Below are 18,970 nucleotides of genomic sequence, written 5' to 3'. Positions count from 1 at the left end.
CGTCGGTTTTCATCAGCTGCAGCTGATGGACTATACTTAGACGTAGTTGGTTTTCCAACATCCCTTTTCTCCAGATATTGGCTACTTTTCTTAGACTCTGTTCGACTGGATCGGTAACGCTGCAGCCAACTATTTATGAGAAAATCCGAATCTCTCCGTCGTCGTTTCTCGGAGGAAAACGGATAACGTCGGTCCTTCTTCTTGTCAGAATCAGGTACATCCGAGCGTACATCTCGAGATTCAGATCTCCGTGCCTCCATAATCTTTGATTATACTTCTAATTCATTTATCGATTCGTCGTTTTAATCTTCCCTTCAAACGTGCGATTCCGTCTGTCGCTCGAGTATACGATGCTGAAATAGATATTTGAATGACAGAAACGGGATAAATCGGTAGGATCCGTTGTTACGATAGTTTCGCGCAAAGAAATCAATTTTTAAACGTCTGGTTAACTTCCATCGAATTTCCATGGGAATTTCAAAGGAATCGCCTTCTTTGGTGCAACGAGCGTTTCCAAGATTTTCCAAACCTTCCGTCCGTGGTCGAAAGTTTCCCTGAGCCCGTTCAACTCCCTGAAATTCGTCTAATCTCGTCTCGTCGTCGCCCTTGGTTTGTCAACGATTTATCTCCAAGAAAAAAAAAAAAAAAAAGAAAAGAAAAAAGGAGAATATCGATGAACGTCGAAGAAAGTAGAGAAAGAGAAGAGCCAGCGAAGCGATTTTGGCCGGCAGCACAAACACTAACCGACGCTGTAAAAGCGCTACGAAGAAGGTAGGCAAGCATTGGCATGTGCGTTTGTGTGTGTTGTTACAGCAGCGGCGCTGAGAGGAGTTGCCATCCAACGAGGAAGAGTGGGCGCTGCGAGAGCAGCTTTCCCAACCAGTGCAGCGGCGTTGGCTCTTGCCAGAAACCCGGGGCCGCTCGCAGCCGCGGCTGCGGCCACGGCCCTGCATCCCTTCGCACCTGCGTAAGTAGATTCCGACGTTCTGCGCCGTCCTCGACGCGCCATCCAACGATGGCAATTCAACGGTACTTTTGGTATTTCGAAGCCGCAGCGGGTAACTTTTAATCAGCGGGGTTGCTGGATGCGTGATCTATCAAATGGCGGAATTTCGAGGTTTTCAGTTTAAATGAAAAAGAGATTGAGATATCGCGTGTAATTGAAAATATAAATTACATCGTTGAGGCACGGATTTTTGTAGATTTTAATGGTACTCGTATATAAAAATGCAAAGAAGGTAGAAAAATATGCGTAATACCCGAAGTAGATTACTCGTTGCAATTTTATTACAGGTAAAAATGAATCTGTGTTTAAATTATATCGGTTCAATTATGGTTCGTTACAGGAAAAGATTAATTTGCGCGAGAAGCTGAAGTTTAACCTTTCGGTAACGAATGTTGCTTTTCTGAGGGGCGGACTTAAAATAACGGAATTATTTATAGGGCTGCTTCGTAAGATAAGAGGGAATAGAAAATTTAATAATTTGTTAGAATACACATTTTTTTGTATCTTAACGAAGCAACGTGTAATTCCTAATGACACCGTGTTCGTGTAATTGCTACGCATAAATTTCTCTGCCCGACGAATTATGCTTCTTAACGAATTAATCAATGCCCTGTACTCCCCAATTTTTCTATCATCATTTGTCGTCTCATCAAAATTCTCTATTTGTAGAAGAAACGTCTGTCTGAATTCTCAGAAAATGCACGTTATTTATAAAACGGTCTCGTATATTTAGCCTGGCGATTATTGAATATAGAGGGGATAACGTTAAAGAGTAAGACGAAGTTTTAGTACACGAACAGCTCTGTAACAAAGTAGCAAAGTTCACTGGGTTCGAGGCATGTCTGGGGTCTTGGCACACACACAAGCTTTAATTGGAGCGGCAAAGTTTGTAAGTTGGAACAGTTACGTGAGAAAGTTTAAGAGATACACTGTTTAAGTCCGTGAATGGGAGATCGTATAGTTCACGAGGTGTTCAGAGTACAGAAGAAGTCGTTCAAGTGCTTGTTCTGGCACAAAGGATGGTGATATTCGTTGTACGAAGTTCGTGGTAGTTGTAGTTCCAGCCAGCTCGTTTCTGAGAATGTTGTTTCAGAATGGATAGCGTAGTTGTCAACTGTCGTCGAGCAAACTATCCATTGTGTCACTTTAAAATCGTTAACATTGTCGATAATACGAATATCCCTACATATCGGGCGTGTAATGGAATAGTAAAGAATTTTCACAAGTTTCTTAGTAGTTAAAACGAGACGAAGACAATTTTTGGTCGAATTAAAAGATTTTTCAATGGTAATTACAACACAGATAGAAAATGAATAAACTTAATAAACCGACTCGTTTCTAAAATACGTTTGCAAGTTTGTACAATACGTTTTTGGAATTAAAAATTAATAAAATGCTATATTAAACTATCAGATTTCTACGGATACATATCTTTCAATAAAAAATATATCTTTTTGCTGAAAATTGGCTTGGTAACTTGAGCGAAGAATCGTCTTTTCTAATACTTGACTTCGAAATGAAATTACAAATAATCTTTAGAACATATATTATATATTACAATTAGTTCGAAAAATTTGAATATTAGCGAACATAAAATGAGATGTCTCGTCTTGGCGTTTTACACAAGTCGACAGGTTAAAATTCAGGATCTCGAAATAAAAGTACAAATCGTTTTATAAATACAAGATAACACGAACATAGATACGCAAGAGAAATACAAGATACACGATATAGCAAAAGCACTTTGCAACAGAGCTGTTTCATCGGATTTCCCTGAGTTGCTCGTCGGATGAAATATTTTTTAACGAGACTGGCGAATAAGGAATATTCGAGTTACTGACCCGGATTTCTTCCTACCTATATCACGTTCCTCTCTCGAACGCAACAGCCGGCCACGTCGACGCCGTAGTTTCACGTGGAAATTCACACTTCGTTCAACAGCCGATCCAGTTTTGCGCGTCGACCGACGACCGTACAGAAATTCTGCCAATTTGTCGCCGCGGATCATCGAGTGTCATCGAAATCCAGCCCGCTCTTCTGGTTACCCACTGCGACCAGCCCTCTTGCACGTGTCTCGCTCGTTATAGTCTGCTTGTCGAAATCATCCTGCATGCACCGATGTAACCTTTCCACCAGGTCAATCGCAATTTCCTTTTCCCCAGAGAGAACCTTCTATAGAACGCACTTTAAAAAGCCTTTTAGTCAACATAGATAAACCAATATTACACGATAACGAAGCGTTTTTTTTTTTTTCTTGTAAACGTGAAAATACGATCGGCGGATAGTGGAGGAGGAGGTTTGTAAAGAAACTTGCTTAAGAGGAACTTGTTTGCAAGGAGGAATTATCAGAGGTTAAAGGAAGCCTCGAACGGATAAACGTGATCATCGTGAACTTGGTGCGGTTGATAGAGAAACTTTTATAGCGTTGATATTTTCGATATTTAAATGAAAAAGAAGTATAAGGTTTATGGAGGATTTTAAAAATTAATCGCTTAAGGATATATTAATTTGAAGAAATTTAGATATGCAACATTTTCTTATCATACCTTCTCTGATAATGTTATTTTTCTTCCGGAACGTCAATTGGATGTATTAATTAAATTTTTAATTACAGTGTAGCTAATGTAAAGAAAATGGATATTTTTCCAAGAGGATATCGGACAATGTGAATGATATTATAAAAATCCAATCCAAGTCCGTTAAAATAGGAACATTGTACAATGAACGAAACAGTGTAATTCGAAGATTTGTCGTAATTCCGATCATATAATTAATTAATCGAATCGTAATTACTTGCAATGGCGAAATGTTACTAAATCAATAGTAGAAATTAAATGTTTTTTTTTAATAGAATTTCCTGAACAAATATAATTCTTAAGCGGTTAAAGAATGATAACAGGGTAAGTGACGCGCAACGATAGATCGTTTAGAATGATTCCTTAATTTTTCACGACAAAGGAATTTTTAATTAGTTTCCGTCGGTGAACGCGAACAAATACGCGTTCGCGCGTCGATAAATAGCATCGCTCGTTAATTAAACAATTTCGCACGGCGCGAACCGGATAAAAGGGGATGATGGAAAATTTCGAAGCCGTCGATGTTTCCGCGTGGCAACCATATTTTCCCACCGATCAATCGTCAGTTTTATTACTCATAAATAAGGGTGGTATTCCCATGCGTTCGTAAATCGTTGAAATCGTTCGTTACTCTTCTTCGATCCACCGATCACGCCGATGATACCGACACGTTTTTAATGGAAGAACACGCCGGATGTGATTTATGAATTTTCGTTGACCTCGCTCGAATACACCGTGATAACCGGCGACGAATAAAATCGACGGAGAAATGGAGATGGCGAAAGAGAAACTTTCGTCTCTCGTAAAATCGATCGACTCGGAACGTTTTCTCGTTCGATTCGAAAGAAAAATCACAAAATATGATTGTTCGAAAGAAAAATTGCAAAATGTGATTCTTCGAGACAAAAATTGCAAAACGTGATTCTTCGAGACGTTTCAAAGTTTCATTACTTCGATGAGTACGCCACGGCTCATAAATATTTCGACACTTTGATAGACATTAGCAATAGATAAATTTAAATTCTGCTTGAAAAAATTAACAGTAACGCATTAAATCGTGTAATTGTGTTTTACTCGCTGTTTGGAATAATGTCGGTGTTCGTGTTGTGCCAATCGACGAACAACGTCAACTCCTAATTTAGAAGATTAAACAATCTGCAGATAACGAGCTTTCCAAACAACAAAATAATTCCGCAAGCTTTGACAATCACGAGCGTCGATTTTGTTATTGCATAGTAGACTTTAGAAATGAACATCGATAAATACTTTTTTTGTGGAGGGGGGGAGGGGACTTACGATTAAATTATATCCTGTCAAAGGAAAGCGAGTGCGTGATATTTTTGAGCTACAGCGTATAGCGATTTTTGACGGTTCGAAATTTCAAAAAAATCATTCCGCGATCTATTGAGAAGCGCTAGGGTTTTGATATAATTGTCGACAATTGAACGAGAGCATTGTAACTCGACGAATAAATACGTCAGGTATAAGAGATGAGTTCGAGACTAGTTGCACGCGTTCGATTTCGGAATTTGATCGAACGCAGCGATTCTTTCATTCGCCAAATGGGTGAAGTTCATCGAGTCGCGAGAACAGCGTGGTCCTCGATCGAATAAAAAAGATTAAATCATATCCTTTGACGCTGTATATCGTGTCGATCGTGGAACTCGAAGCTTCTAACAAGACGAGAGCACTCGGCGCTCGAATCGCGTTTCGAATGCCACGAGAAACGAAATTTTTGTCAACGGTTCGTTTACAGAGAATCGAAGGCAACCAGCCTCTTTTCGACGACGTTGAAGAAAGATCTGTTATTTCATCGAATAATTCAATCAGGAAAATTTAATTCGATACAAGTTTAAGTAAAGTTGAAACAAGTTGGAGCAAAAGATAAATCGAATAAAAGAGAGGTAGGACTAAAAGCTTTAAAAAAGAAACGAATAATTTATACTTCATTTTAAAGGGAAACGAAACACGCGCCGAAAAAAAGAAATATATAAAGAAAAACATATTGGAAAAAAAAATAGCGAAATAATCGAAAAGATGCTGGTTGCGTAGAAATTCGTGCACATATACAAAACTAACATTGGTGATTTTTATTTTGCAGCGTTTATTACGACCCGTTCCTAGCTGCACACGCGGCGACACAGGATCCCAACTACAGGCTACAGGTGAGACACGAGATTTCCCTGATTTTCCGCCGGAAATTGTCGCCGGTGCTCTGTTTCCGGGGCGCGAACGACGACGAATGAGTTTTTAATTAAATCGAGCGACGCCCCTCGGCCAGATTGAAACGTCAGCCCGCTTAATCGATCACCTTTCAGACGCTGCCGATAGATTATCGTGAATTAATTGGTAAACGAATCCCGGTTGATCGTTGTTTGCGTATCGATTTTCTTCATCGATCTACTCGACAAGCATAAAATTGAACACGGTCCAACCTACCACCTGAAACTTCCAAATTAGTAAGCGTTTTTCGATGTTTCACTTTGGATACACGTTCCGTGGATAAATGGCAATTATTCTTTCTAAAACTACGAACCATATGTTCGCAATAATTAGTTTCCAGCTTCTATGTAAACTTACGTATCTATAGAATTATCGGAATATTAATTCGATATAGAAAAATGATCAGAAAGAATTGACAAATTGCACGGATATTGGCAAAGACGCGATTGAAAATTCGTCACGGACAATGATTCCGCCACTCCAAAATGAAGTAGCCTTTGTACACACCGATCGACCAGGAAACGGCGTTTTCACGTGACAATGGCGAACCGGTCGGTCGTTCTTATCCCTTAGCAAAAGGGAGAGTTCATTGTTACCGATAAAAAAAAAAGCTACCTTTTCTAATCGATACGTCGTCGATCGTGTCGCGGAAACAGAGCACGAGACGCGTTCAAAAACAAAAAAAAAGAAAAAGAGTAAAAGCGAGGAAAGGGTAAAAACAAACATCAAACCGAACAAAAAGAAAAAAAAAAGAAACAAAACTATAGACGAAAAAGATAGAAGGGGGAAAGAGAGAGAACTAGAACAAAGAGAAAAGAAGTCAGAGGAATATTGACTAAAGTCTGCAACTGTTCCGGACCCGTTTAGCTGGAATGGCCTCAAGCAACAGCTGACGTTAGTTGACACGTTTTGCCAGGCTTGCACACACGTGAAACGCAGAGAATCCCGATAACAATTACGCCATCCCTATCCCGTCCCTACGTTCTTTCATCTGCCGTCACTCTCGTCCATCTTTTTTTCATCCGCCTGTTCGTCCATTTTTTCTTCTCTTCTTTTCTTTCTTTTTTCGGTTTTTCATTCCTCTCTTTTTTCACCATCTCTCGTTTCTCTTTCGTGCCTTCCATCGTATACGCGAAAAATCTACGGGTAAATCTCGTTCGAACGAGATAGAGAAAAAATTATAAAACAAGCGAGAGGCAACGAGGAATTGCAAAAGAGCAGACACAGGAAACGGGTAACGACAGCTATCGTTTTTGAGCTTTACTTCCTCGACAGCCGGTTTGCAGCTCGCCATCGCGCGGCATGAAAATTAATTTCGAACACCGCGCTCATTTCGCCAACTGTCCTCTTGTTTCGACGTCATTCCGTTACAAAAATCCGCCCTGGTAATATGGCAACGACATACGCGGGAGAAATTAGATTTTCGAATATATTCCACATCCTTCTCCATGCTCTTTTTTTTTTTTTTTTTATAAATGGAGATGAGTTTATTTTTTTGTACGTTAAGTGAGGGATAAGCGAGATCGATGCTCTTTTGCAATTTCGGGGAACAACGTTTGTTGATACTTTGACACGTTCGGAAAACTTGATAAAAGAATTTATATTTTTAATAGTTGAAACGTAATCGATTGCGCTCAAATACCTGCCAAGTTTTGACTAATGGAATGCCAGTGAACTGGGTCGAACGTGTCAGCATTCTCGATTTTACGTAATAAAATCTTTTTCTCTAAATATATTACTATTTCGCGATATTTGAACAAGAGACGTTTTCGAATTTTACATTTCAAAAAGATTATATTTCTCATTTTATTTATCTGCTCTCGTTATTGCTAAGTAAATATATTTCACAACGATGAAATATCGTTCGAAATCAAAACTCTTGGAAAGCGTCTCTTGCGATTCGACCATTGCACCACATCGCGTCGCAAGATCGTGCAGCATCTTGTTGCATTTTGTCGCCTGATCTCTCTTCATCCACTCATTTTCCACCCCTTCTTTTTCATTCATTCTCTCTTCACATTTACTCGAAGTATCAAAATATACGGAACACCGTGGACACGAAATCGATTTTATCATTCGAATGCTATTCACACAGACACTAAACGAACATGTATAGATTCGTTTCTAGGTTCTATCACACTGACGATGATAATAATGATAATAATAATATTAAGCAACGACCACACCAACGACAACGATCCCTCGTTAAACGCGACGCCATATTAAAACCCACCCGAATCTGGCCGGAATTTCTTTTCAGGTTTGCCGTTTGTGTTTCAGGCTAAAGCACCCGCTCTGGAGGTAGGAATTTTAAGGGTCCGCCCTGAGTGATCTTTCTTCGCCCGTTGTTTGTCTATTATTATCTTCTTCCTGTTTTTTTTTCATTATTTTTTTAACTATTTGTCCCTTTTTTTTCTTCTCTCCTGTCCTGTCTTCTTGGTGGTTTCTCTCGTTTGGACCTGGCCGATCAGGAGTGCTCACCGATCGTCGTACCAACGTCTCACATCTGTATCACACTTTACTTTCTCCGTTTAATACAAACAACGATTTATTTATTTTTTTTTTTTTTATTCTTCCTTTCTGTTTTACGATCCCAAGTATTATAAACACAGTCTGTCTCTGTCGTTGCGGTTCTTTAAGCTTCTCCCTCTGTTCTGTGCATCTTCCCCGAATGTTTATTATCTATATCTCCCTCTTATTCCTTCTTCTGTATCAATGTAATGCATGTGATTGGTAGTTTTTGTTTTTCTTTTCTTTTTTTCGTTATTATTATTTTTGCTCCTACCCTCTGTTCTTTGTTGTTAGAAAGTGATACTTTTATTCTCTTCCATGGGTTTGTCGCTTTTACGTAGACATACACGCGATATTGTACGTTGAGAATACTAGAGTATATAGGAAGTAATGTGTGTATCATAATTTTCAAACGGAGAAAAAAGTTCCTCGCCGACACGACAACTGCAACTTTCTTTCACGATTATCGAAGACAATCGTCGATTACTGTTTTTGAATAGCTCTAACATCATCCTTCAAAGCGATGCAGAAATATCGACAAAAATTCGCTATTTCCTTTTCCACCCTTCGTTGTTTTGCCTATCCACATACGCTGCTAGCTACATACGGGTATTCGATACAATTTACTGGCAATCTTTAACAAATTTTACATTTATTGATTTACATAATAATTTACACAAGCGACGTTATAGCGCTGTAGAATCACGAGAATTGGAATTCAAGCGTGTATTTTAAATTTTAGTTTCAAAATTAATTAGCTTCTAACTTTGTTCGCCAACGTGATACACTTTCATAACTCGGAGAATCAACTTTTTACGATAGTATGCGTAATCATCAACTCGTTAAGTAGCCAGAAAAGTGTCTGGAAAAATGAATTTCGTTGAAACGGCAAAAAGCGCAGCGAGCTTTCCAGTCAGAATATACGTGAAAGCAAAAAGAAGTATAAAATAGGTCAATTATCCGGCAAGTTCGAAATTTCCTTTGTTTCTGCATCCTCCCCCTCCATTAATAATACGAAGATGAGACGCGTCTGAGCTGCAAGCAACGGCTGCAATTGGTGAGCACTCCGCGGACCCGGCGAGTATCTTAGAAAGAGTTGTTTAGCTAGTTTAGAGTTGCTCCGAGTTCACCCATCCCACAACAAACCGACACATCCCATGGCGACAGATTCAGCCCCTTGAAATTAGTTCTCTGCCCGGCGACTTAATCGAGAACGTGTTAGAGAAGCCGAGTTGTCGCGCAACGGGGTTGGTTCCTCTAAAGCTTTTGACGGAAACCGTCGTGGATGTAGTGACTGCTGGAATTCGAGATGCTCGACGAGGCACTCGAGGCGTCGTCGAGCATCGTCGAACCTCGCCCCGTCTCGTGCACTCGATTCTCGAAACGTCAAGTCGATAGTTCGAACCCATCTACGGATATCAAGCTCGAAGCTTTCGAGGGATGACTGAGAATCCTGCAAGATCATTTGCAATTTGATAGAGCTTAATATCTTCCGTCTGTTGTGTTTCGTTGGCGTTTCAACGTTTATGCTTTAGTTGCGATCGTATCGGTTGTACATGAACTGTAATCTTTATGCAAATTCAAACGGACAGTCTGAACAGTGATTTGTGTTTCAACTGCTAGAAATTAGAACGAGTAATCTACCGTAGAATTCTGTTTACGTAGACTCCGTTTATTCGAACGAAACCTTAGTAAATTTCGCAAGATGAAGAAATAATTACTCGTTAAATTGTTTATTCTCAAGTCCCGGTGATTTTATTACGCGATCGAAGTATTTCTGTCGAGCATATCGATTTTCACAGCGAGAAACTTTCCACGTGAGATACGTTTCATCATAGTTGCGTTCATCGCACGCGTCATGTACATTAGGTACGTAGCTTGCTGGAATCGATGATCGAGTTTTCGAAGGGATCATCACAATCTCGTGGAAATTTCACCGCCCCATGTCTTCGTAGAGCTGAACGTAAACGTTTTCTTTGCGTATACATAGGAGGCATGTCTCTTTCCCTTAGGAATATTAGACGCAATTATCGGAGAGTCTTTAGCGAACATAGAATCTCATTATATTCCTGAAATACATTAGGAGAAACGTTTTGATTCTTGAATCAAGGATAGCTTTGTCAGAACTATTTGATAAAGCCAGTTTGTAGCATTAATTCATTTTAGAATCGTTCCTTCCAAAGCACAACACGCTAATGAACGCTCCGTCTAATATACTCGATCTAATTTCAGAAATTTAATCGGAAATTATAAATTGAAAAGATCTGAGATTCGGTGCCTCAAATTTCCCACCGTTCGTACGATAGTTAAAGAACAAAATTATACCGTACAGAGTATACAGCAACGTGTGTACTCGAGAAATTTATCTTTAATTTCGGTCTAGAAATTTCGAAAGCCTAACGTTGTTCGTCCACTTGAAAACCGTCCGCTGTTCGTGTAAAAATGAACTAGAACCGAAATTGCAGCAAAAACAAAAACGGTCTTCGATTAGGAGCAACGGCTGTACAAACAAACTGGTGATCGAACAAATTTCACGTCGAACGGTTAGGGTTAAGGAAAAAGAAAACGTAAAAGAGCAGAGAGGGGGTTGCAAACCGGTTCTCCGTGGGATGAAATGTAAATGGAGCACGAACGATCGACCAAGTAAATCGAGAAGCGAAAGAATGCAGCGTCGTAAATTTGCGAGAGACACGCGTGCGTCGAATCGCGGCCACAGAATTTTCCGCGGCTAATTTCCTGCTCGGGACCGCGCCAACGATTCGATTTCTTTCTGATGGTACCGGCGTACCGGTTCGTCTTTATTCGCCTCACGGAACCGGCCACGAGGGATCCTGGTTGTCGGCCAGGATTTACGAGCTTTTCAGGAAGAGAGCCAGTGGTCCGCGCGGAAGCCTGCCTCTTCTCTCTTCATAAATCAACGTCGCGTCATTTCGTGCGTCCGACAGCTTCATTCCGGCTATTTCGCTGAGCTTCCGTCTTCCAAGCTGCCCTGTTAAATACGATAATTATTATTCGGTGGAAAAAAGAAATTGAGGATTTAGTATTTTTGTTGGGAGAATCGAGAGCTTAGGGGGATAAATTACGACAATAGTCGATACCGGTACCAATTGCACTGGAAATTACAGTTGCGTGAGTCGAAGTTCTGAGAATTTATATACAGGGTGGTTGGTAACTGGTGGTACAAGCGGAAAGGGGGTGATTCTACGCGAAAAAAGAAGTCGAAAATATAGAATAAAAATTTGTCGCGTTTGAGGCTTTGTTTTCGAGAAAATCGACTGTGAATTTTCGTTCGGTACGCGTGCGGTACGTTATAACGAATCTCGCTGTAGATCGTTGTCTCGATGGAAAAATTAAAAAAAAAAAAGAAAATTAAGAAAAAAATTTTTATTCGTATCATCAGTTACCAACCACCCTGTATAATCAGCTATTTTAACTTTTAAACGTGTCATCCTTTTAGTTCCGTGATTAATTAAGTTACAATTTCGTTCTTAAACGTAACACGGTTTGACGAACTGGAAAAATATAATGAACTCTTTATGATGATAAACGCAGAACATTATTTTCATAGTTATAAGCATATTTCAATTATTCGTTTCTTATGAGAATTGACAGGGAATTGAATATCGTTCTGATTTCTGCAATTTCGAAATAAAGAATTTTTTAAAAACACTTGTTCCAATTAAAAGCAATCGCAATTGTCCGATACTAGCTGTTTAAAGCTTCGTTTATATCGACATTAAATTTTCAATGTTTACGTATCTATAGACAGGCTAATAAAGTAAATTGCAACGAAAGTCGATACCGACGTCGATAATTAACGTTTCAATTATTTCACAAACAACGAAAATATAGTTGTTCGGTATCCAAAGCGTTGGACAAATTGCACGAAATTCCGTACGGCCGTCGAAATTTTTCCGACCAATTAGGACGCATCGACTCCAATTTCCGGGCTAGTTGAAACAAAATCAGCCCCGCGTGGCGGTGAAAGTGGATCGAGCATAGGACGAAAAGGGAGTAATTATCCAGATACGTTCTCGTGGCTACTGGTGAAACGTTATGTCGGGAAAAGAGGAGATCGTTAACGTAACATCTGACCCGTGAACCAGGCCGGCGTAAACGCGATATCCCCGTTGCGGTTTTGTCGTTTCACGGAACGGAGGTTCAGCGAGGAATAGGGAGACGGAAACGGACATGGAAAAAGGAAAACGATCGGCGGGCAACTACGCGATGAACGTTGTAACGCTGGTTTCCAGCCACCTTTGCATCCACCCTTGAAAATAACCGAGAGTTAATTGACCCTGCGGCGATGCACCTTTTAACCGCGCTGGAATTAAGTATCGTACGCGAGCAGTTTCGTGTCGAAATGTTCTACAGAGATCGCAACTCGTATCTCGTTAAATATATTTTCGTCTTTTGAGATGCAAAAAATTTTCAGACTTTAACGTTGCTCGAGTAGAAGTAGATAAGCCCGGCATTGGTCAGACGTGAACGCTGGGCTCGCACGTTCTGAATATTTCGTTTCCAGAGGAATAAATTAATATCGTGGAATGTTCTTGTGAAAAATCTGACCTTCTATTTCGTTCGAATTCTAACATTCGTAATTTTATTCGAAAGTAAAAGTAGAATCTCTGTATTTGTCGGACATCGTTTCTATAATTTCGACATTCCGAAATTCACGTTCTCAGAGGAGTAGAGTCGCAATATCGTATAATTTTCTCGAAGAATTATCGCCATTATTTAATTAATTAAAATTCGGTATTTACGTCTTGGACGTTGGCTTGAAGTAGATGCTTCTTGCGTTGATCAGACATTGCTTTTTCCCCAAGCAGTAAACTGGCGATGTTATAGATGTTATACTTGTCTAAGAATTATTACTGTTGTTCTTCGATTTTATTAGAACTGACATTGATTAGACATCAGCTACGAACTTTCAATATTCTAAAAGCTTCTCTTAGAAGCCGATATCGTTGAATCCTCTAACCGTGTACTAGATATCGAAGTTCTGCCTTTCTATTTCATCAGAATTCATTGTCCATAACTTCGATGAACAACGAAAGTAGATTGTCCCCGCATTGGTCAGACGTTAATCCTAGGCTTCCGATGCTTCAAAAATAAAACTGAAGCAACAGCACTATAGTATTTTCGCAAAGGATTTTCACTGTTTGCTAATGAAAATTCTCTCTGAAAATGACGTTATTAAATTATTTTCTCGCTGCACGAATTAAGTTTAGTTTATAACGAGTCTACTTCATGAACACGGATAGGCCCACAAAAGTACATGTTCGAAAATTCTCTAAATGTACTGTGTGCATCGTACGAAGCTAGTGAAATTTCAAAATGTTTATCAAGCTCATGTAATACGGTCAAAAAAATTTCCTGTGATAAATGTCGAAATACTTTTGCTGGCCGATGTACATCGCGGTGGTCCATTTTCGAATCTCACTGACTGTTGTGAAAGGCAGCAAGGTAATAAAGTTGCAGGATTTCAAGGAACGTTAAATAATTTCCACGGTTGGAGTGGTCGGTTGGCTAAACAGCGTGTGCAGAATAGGGCAGACCAACCGAGAGTCACTTGACCCACATACCACGATGTATCCCGGTCGAAAATCGCGCAACCAGGAACGTGTCTCGCATTTGGAAATGAACCGCGACCCAGAAACTTTCCCCTGAGTTTTTCCCGTCTCCAGGAACGTCGGCCACGGATTCTTATTTCCGTTGTCGCGCTCCAACCTCGACCTTCTATCGCAGTACGCACCGGCCTGTTCCACGAGTTCCTGGCGCCGTTGAAACCGTGTTTCCGCTTCTTTCACTCGATGTTCTTCGTTCGCCGGAGAGGAGATTTGTTAACGAAAGTTTCGCGACGATCGAGAATGAGTAGGGAACCTTATTCCTGGTATTTCAGGCGATGTTGGCGAAACGTTAACGATATTTTTATCGTGGAAAAATATTTCTTTCCTCTGGTCGTTGTTTCTTCAGTTTCTTTGGCATTTGTCATTTATTCGTTGAATTGTTGTTAGGGATCCGAGGGCAGAAAGTTAAAGTATTTAGAAAAGAGATAGATTACTTGGAATTTGGACTTGTTTCAACGGGGTGAATTTTGTTTCTGTATAAAGAGATTGAGTGACGTTAGCGTTTCTTAAATTAGACACTCGTGAGAGGAGAAATCAAGTACAATTATTGCACAAAAAGCATATGATGTATGATTTATGAGGAGTTTGCTCGATGCACACGTTGCGAAAGAAAACGACGTGCTTGGAAAGCATCATTAATCATCGCGTCTTGAAAAACGTCCGCTTATTTGGCAAGTGAGCGTTCCATCTCGAAGGGGTTTGCAAGATGCGCTCTAAATTCCCCCTTGTATGGTAGAAATTCTCTATTTAATTTAAAAAAATCTTCCTCGTACCTGAAATATCGAATCTCCTATAAAATTTGTCACGAAAATTTTCGTACTTGATTACCATTATCGTGCTTGTGAGTTGGAGATAAATTTCAAAACAGAAAAGAAACGACAAACTGTGTAAAATATCATAGCTTAAAGAAAGCAATGATTGAAAAAGATAATATCATGGTAAAAAGAAAGATTCTACCAGAAAATATATAACCGAAGGATAACAATATTTTAGTAGCGACAAATGTTTTATAGAGAAGAAAATCAAAAGTCGTGTACCTAAGAAGATATGCAATTTGTTGCAGGTTCGTGGAACGCATATAGTTAATTAAAAGACCCTGATCTAGCGAATGGTTCGCGTTTCATTAGCGGGAGAACCAGTAGACGAATTCTCGACTTGCGGCTAACGATTTCGTTTAAGAAAGAGAATAATATGATCGCAGAATTACAAGCGGGACAAAAGAGTTTAATAAAACGGAACAGAACTAAAGGCGAGATTTAATTTCGGTGCACTTAAGCGCTCTCCCATAGATGGTGACGGAATAAGCCTGGCTTCAATCCGTCGAATGGATAATTCCATGAAAATCACCAGAAGTGGATACACTTCTCGCTACGAACGTCAAATAGAATTGCAGAATATTACATGAAAAGGAACTCTAAGGATCCATTTCTCTTGGGAATTCATGGAATTAAGTTTAACAAAATTTTTATATTCTTGTATCGTATTTCTATATTTTATCGAATATGAGAGTAACGTTTTTTATACTTTCTTCTTTTTTTTTTTCATATGCAAAGTATCGAACCTGCATATATTTTTCATCGTGTCGAGAAAAAATTCTCTTATGCTCGAGCGTCGCTATTCGACGACGCGAGATGAAAATAGCGTAAAAGCGTTTTGACAGGCGAAATCCCGTGATAGAAAGATATCTTTAGAGAAGATACACTTGTATTCTAGATGCATGCACGTAGATTTCGCGTTTCCCCCGAGAATGAATGGTACACTCGATGGATATGTCTTAATCTCGACGTGAACATCGATACTCGCCGCGTTCGGAAGTTATCCGAGACAGTTAACATCTCGTAACTGAATCACTCTTGGCATTTCATGTTCCCTTTAGAATTCTATTATCGTACGATAAAACGTCTAGTTTCTTCCTGTGAGAAAAATAAACTAAAATTAGTTCCTTCATTAAAGAAAAATTTATTTGACCGCCTCTTTAAAAGGGACCTTTGATTAGTTAAATAAACGATAAAGAGTACATTGGTACGTTATTATCGCAGAAATCGATTTCGACGAGTAAATAACATGTAATCATTTTCGCATCATTCTCTGTACATAAATCACGCCTCCTTGAGCTTTGATCGACAGAAAGCAGTAGCTTCGAGAACCACATTTAGCTGAGTGCTCGAAACTTTTTACTATCTGCACCGTGTGGCATATGGATGAAACAGCGTTCGTTGTTCAAACAGCGCTCAAAATAAAAGTTCCCGGCTGCGTAAACAACGTCGTAAAAAATATCGTGAATGAACGATGCACGCCTGTCTCATCCATATGCTTTAGAAACGCATCTATAAAAGTCGTTGCACGTTGTAGAAATTAAAAAAAAAAAAAACCCTACTTTGTTAAAAACTCTGCAAACATATGGAACTCTCCAGTGATTAAAAAGATTACAAACATGTCTTTACTCCTTCCACACCTTGTACAGAAAACCATAAAGTACCTAAAGCAATTTCCTATTTTAAAAAACCCATGAATTACCCAAGGAATCCATAGATATATCGAGATCGTAAATTACGTTGTTCAATGGTTCCATCCATCGACGTATTTATGTCCGGGGTTGCACACATTTTACAGCAACCCTTTAAATTTCAGACTAAAAATTTTGTATTAAAAGTGCGCTGTTCTTTTATCATAGAATACTTCGTTTTTTCTTTTTTTTTTTTTTTTTCTAAAATATTTTCGATTATTTGCGCTCTTTCAGTCGCGTCTTACGAAGAACCGTTGAAATCCTGAAAATTATATCGTCGTAAATCTAAACAATCTTCGTAACAACATTAAAAATATAGTAGGAAAAATATTCAGTGCAAGGAGAAATGTAAACTTTTGTCCATATTATTTCTGCAAAAGAATATTTACGTATTTTATCAAAAAATCCCAAAGATATCGTAGATCTCTACAAAATTCCTATAGGAAATTATCTTATCCCAAGTGTTCCGATGGTTCTAATATTAAATACTCTTTACCACCAACTACCCCTATTTTATTTTACGCTTGTTTCACGAACCAATCTAAAGATCAAACAATTCCTTCATCAAAACTACTACCTCACACCTAACCCCTAAGGAGTAAAGGTCATAAACAATCTGTGGATGGAGAGTTCCAATATTTGCGAAGCGTGCAGGGACGTTTATGAAGTAAACGCGGGAAGAGGACGCGTTAGTACCGTTTCTCCGCTAGGACATCCTGTCTGGTCTGTCTTGGAGCTTGCTTGAGCCTTGCATGGCGGGTCATGGTTCCTGTTTCAGGCCGCGGCAGCAGCAGCTGCAGCGTCACCGTTGCTGAAGACGCCCCTCTCAACAGCACAGCAGGCCACCTACGCAGCTGCAGCGACCTACACGGCAGTGGCTGCGCGCGCATACAGCGCAGCTGCAGCTGCGGCACAACCGGTCGCAGGATATGCCGCAGTCGCGGGGTAAGCGCACCACTACTCCCTTCGAAAGGCCTCCTTCGCCTTATCCCTCGGGCTCTGTTCTCCTATCTTCTCTACCTCCTTTATGCGACATACTATAACCCTTACGGTCTTCGACGTCGCGTGGCATCTCCTTTCTTTTTCCTTCTTTCGAGACGAGACGCGCTTTTCAACCACGACCGGCGAAGAGATTCGGTTTAATTATTAAGCGATTTGAACTTTTTTTTAATTTTATCGGCAGCTAGTAATTATGGAGAAATGAACAGGAATTTCGTTAATTGGATATTAGTCGATTGCCTTTCAAGGGATATGAATCTTCGGATATTGGGAATTTTTTTTTATTATTTCTTTTATTAACAATTCCGATATAAAAGATTTGCTTTGATTATTTAATTTAGTAGAGTTGCATCGATACTCGAATTATAAAGAGATTAATTCTGGAGGATTTTCTAGTCGGATTTTGATCGGTTGTTTTTTTAAAGGATTTTAATAGTGCAATATAATAGTATAATAATAACAGTATCGATATAAGAGATTTGCTTTGATTATTTCGACAATGGTAGCGTTCTATTGATACTGTGATTATGAAGAAACTAATTGTGGAAATTCAATGAGGTTTTCGTAATTGGTTTTCAATCGATATTTTTTTCAGGAACTTTGAGAATTTTTGTGATATCATTGAATTTCGTTTGGTTATTTCGAGAAGGGTAATTTTGTTAGAAATTAACACTGCAATTATGGGGAAATTAATTTCTCAGAATTTTAGAATCTGATTTTGGTCGATTATTTTTTTTAAACGATTCCTACCCTTCGATATAAAATGTTGAGGAAGAGATCGAAGATATCATACGATATCATTTTGCTTTTATTTGTTATTTGTTCATGAATCGAGAAGACTATATCTATTATAATTCTATATTTATCATATTCTACAAATCTAACTTCAGATATACGGAAAAAGATGTACAGTCGGAGTCCATTCCTTCCAGAAGAATTCGTCGTCGTGGTCGAGCTCTTAGGAGTCGCAGACATGTCGAAAGTCAACAACCTGATGATACTCTTACCGAAAAACCTGATAGTCCTATCGAAAATCCTTAGATAACATCCTAAGTTTGTATCTCCTTTTATCTGTTTATCCTTTATTCCTTAACAGGCATCGATTAATTTACAATTACAGAATGGATACTTAATATGTTTCAATGTTGATGTTTACAGTTACGGGCGTGAATACGCCGATCCCTACCTTGGACATGGTATTGGACCAGTAGCTGGCTATGGGGTAAATGCAATTTTTCACCTCTCAAAATGATAAATAGACGGAATAATTTCAATTGCTGATACTTTTGTGAATTTATCGTTGACAATTAATAACTAAACCGTGGCTATTTCTTTTATTTCTAAACATTTTCGTAAATTTATTACTAATAATTAATAACTAGTATATAGATGTTCATGGAAATGTATAATTTCGTAAAATTAAGCAGAGATTCTCTTTCTATTTAGCTCGTTCAATTTTATAACAAGTACCGTACTTTAAATATTTCAAATATCTCTATTCGTAAATATTCAGGCGGAA

At 39.0% G+C, this 18,970-nt stretch overlaps 1 protein-coding gene across 3 annotated transcripts in view; it reads left to right on the top strand.

Moving 5' to 3' along the window:
• LOC126864517 (RNA binding protein fox-1 homolog 2-like) overlaps nucleotides 1-18,970 on the top strand; it is a 350,319-nt gene that overhangs the window by 329,023 nt on the left and 2,326 nt on the right. For all 3 annotated transcript variants that reach the window (XM_050615950.1, XM_050615952.1, XM_050615951.1), the window contains 5 exons: nucleotides 814-967; nucleotides 5,684-5,747; nucleotides 6,673-6,699; nucleotides 17,231-17,397; nucleotides 18,610-18,673. In XM_050615950.1, the coding sequence (XP_050471907.1) occupies nucleotides 814-967; nucleotides 5,684-5,747; nucleotides 6,673-6,699; nucleotides 17,231-17,397; nucleotides 18,610-18,673 (476 nt within the window). The remainder of the gene's footprint in view (nucleotides 1-813; nucleotides 968-5,683; nucleotides 5,748-6,672; nucleotides 6,700-17,230; nucleotides 17,398-18,609; nucleotides 18,674-18,970) is intronic.

Source organism: Bombus huntii, chromosome 4 (assembly GCF_024542735.1).
Source record: "Bombus huntii isolate Logan2020A chromosome 4, iyBomHunt1.1, whole genome shotgun sequence".
In the NCBI taxonomy this organism is placed as follows: Eukaryota; Metazoa; Arthropoda; class Insecta; order Hymenoptera; family Apidae; genus Bombus; species Bombus huntii.
Note: the sequence above shows the minus strand (reverse complement) of the source record. Positions and strands in the feature narration are given on the sequence as shown.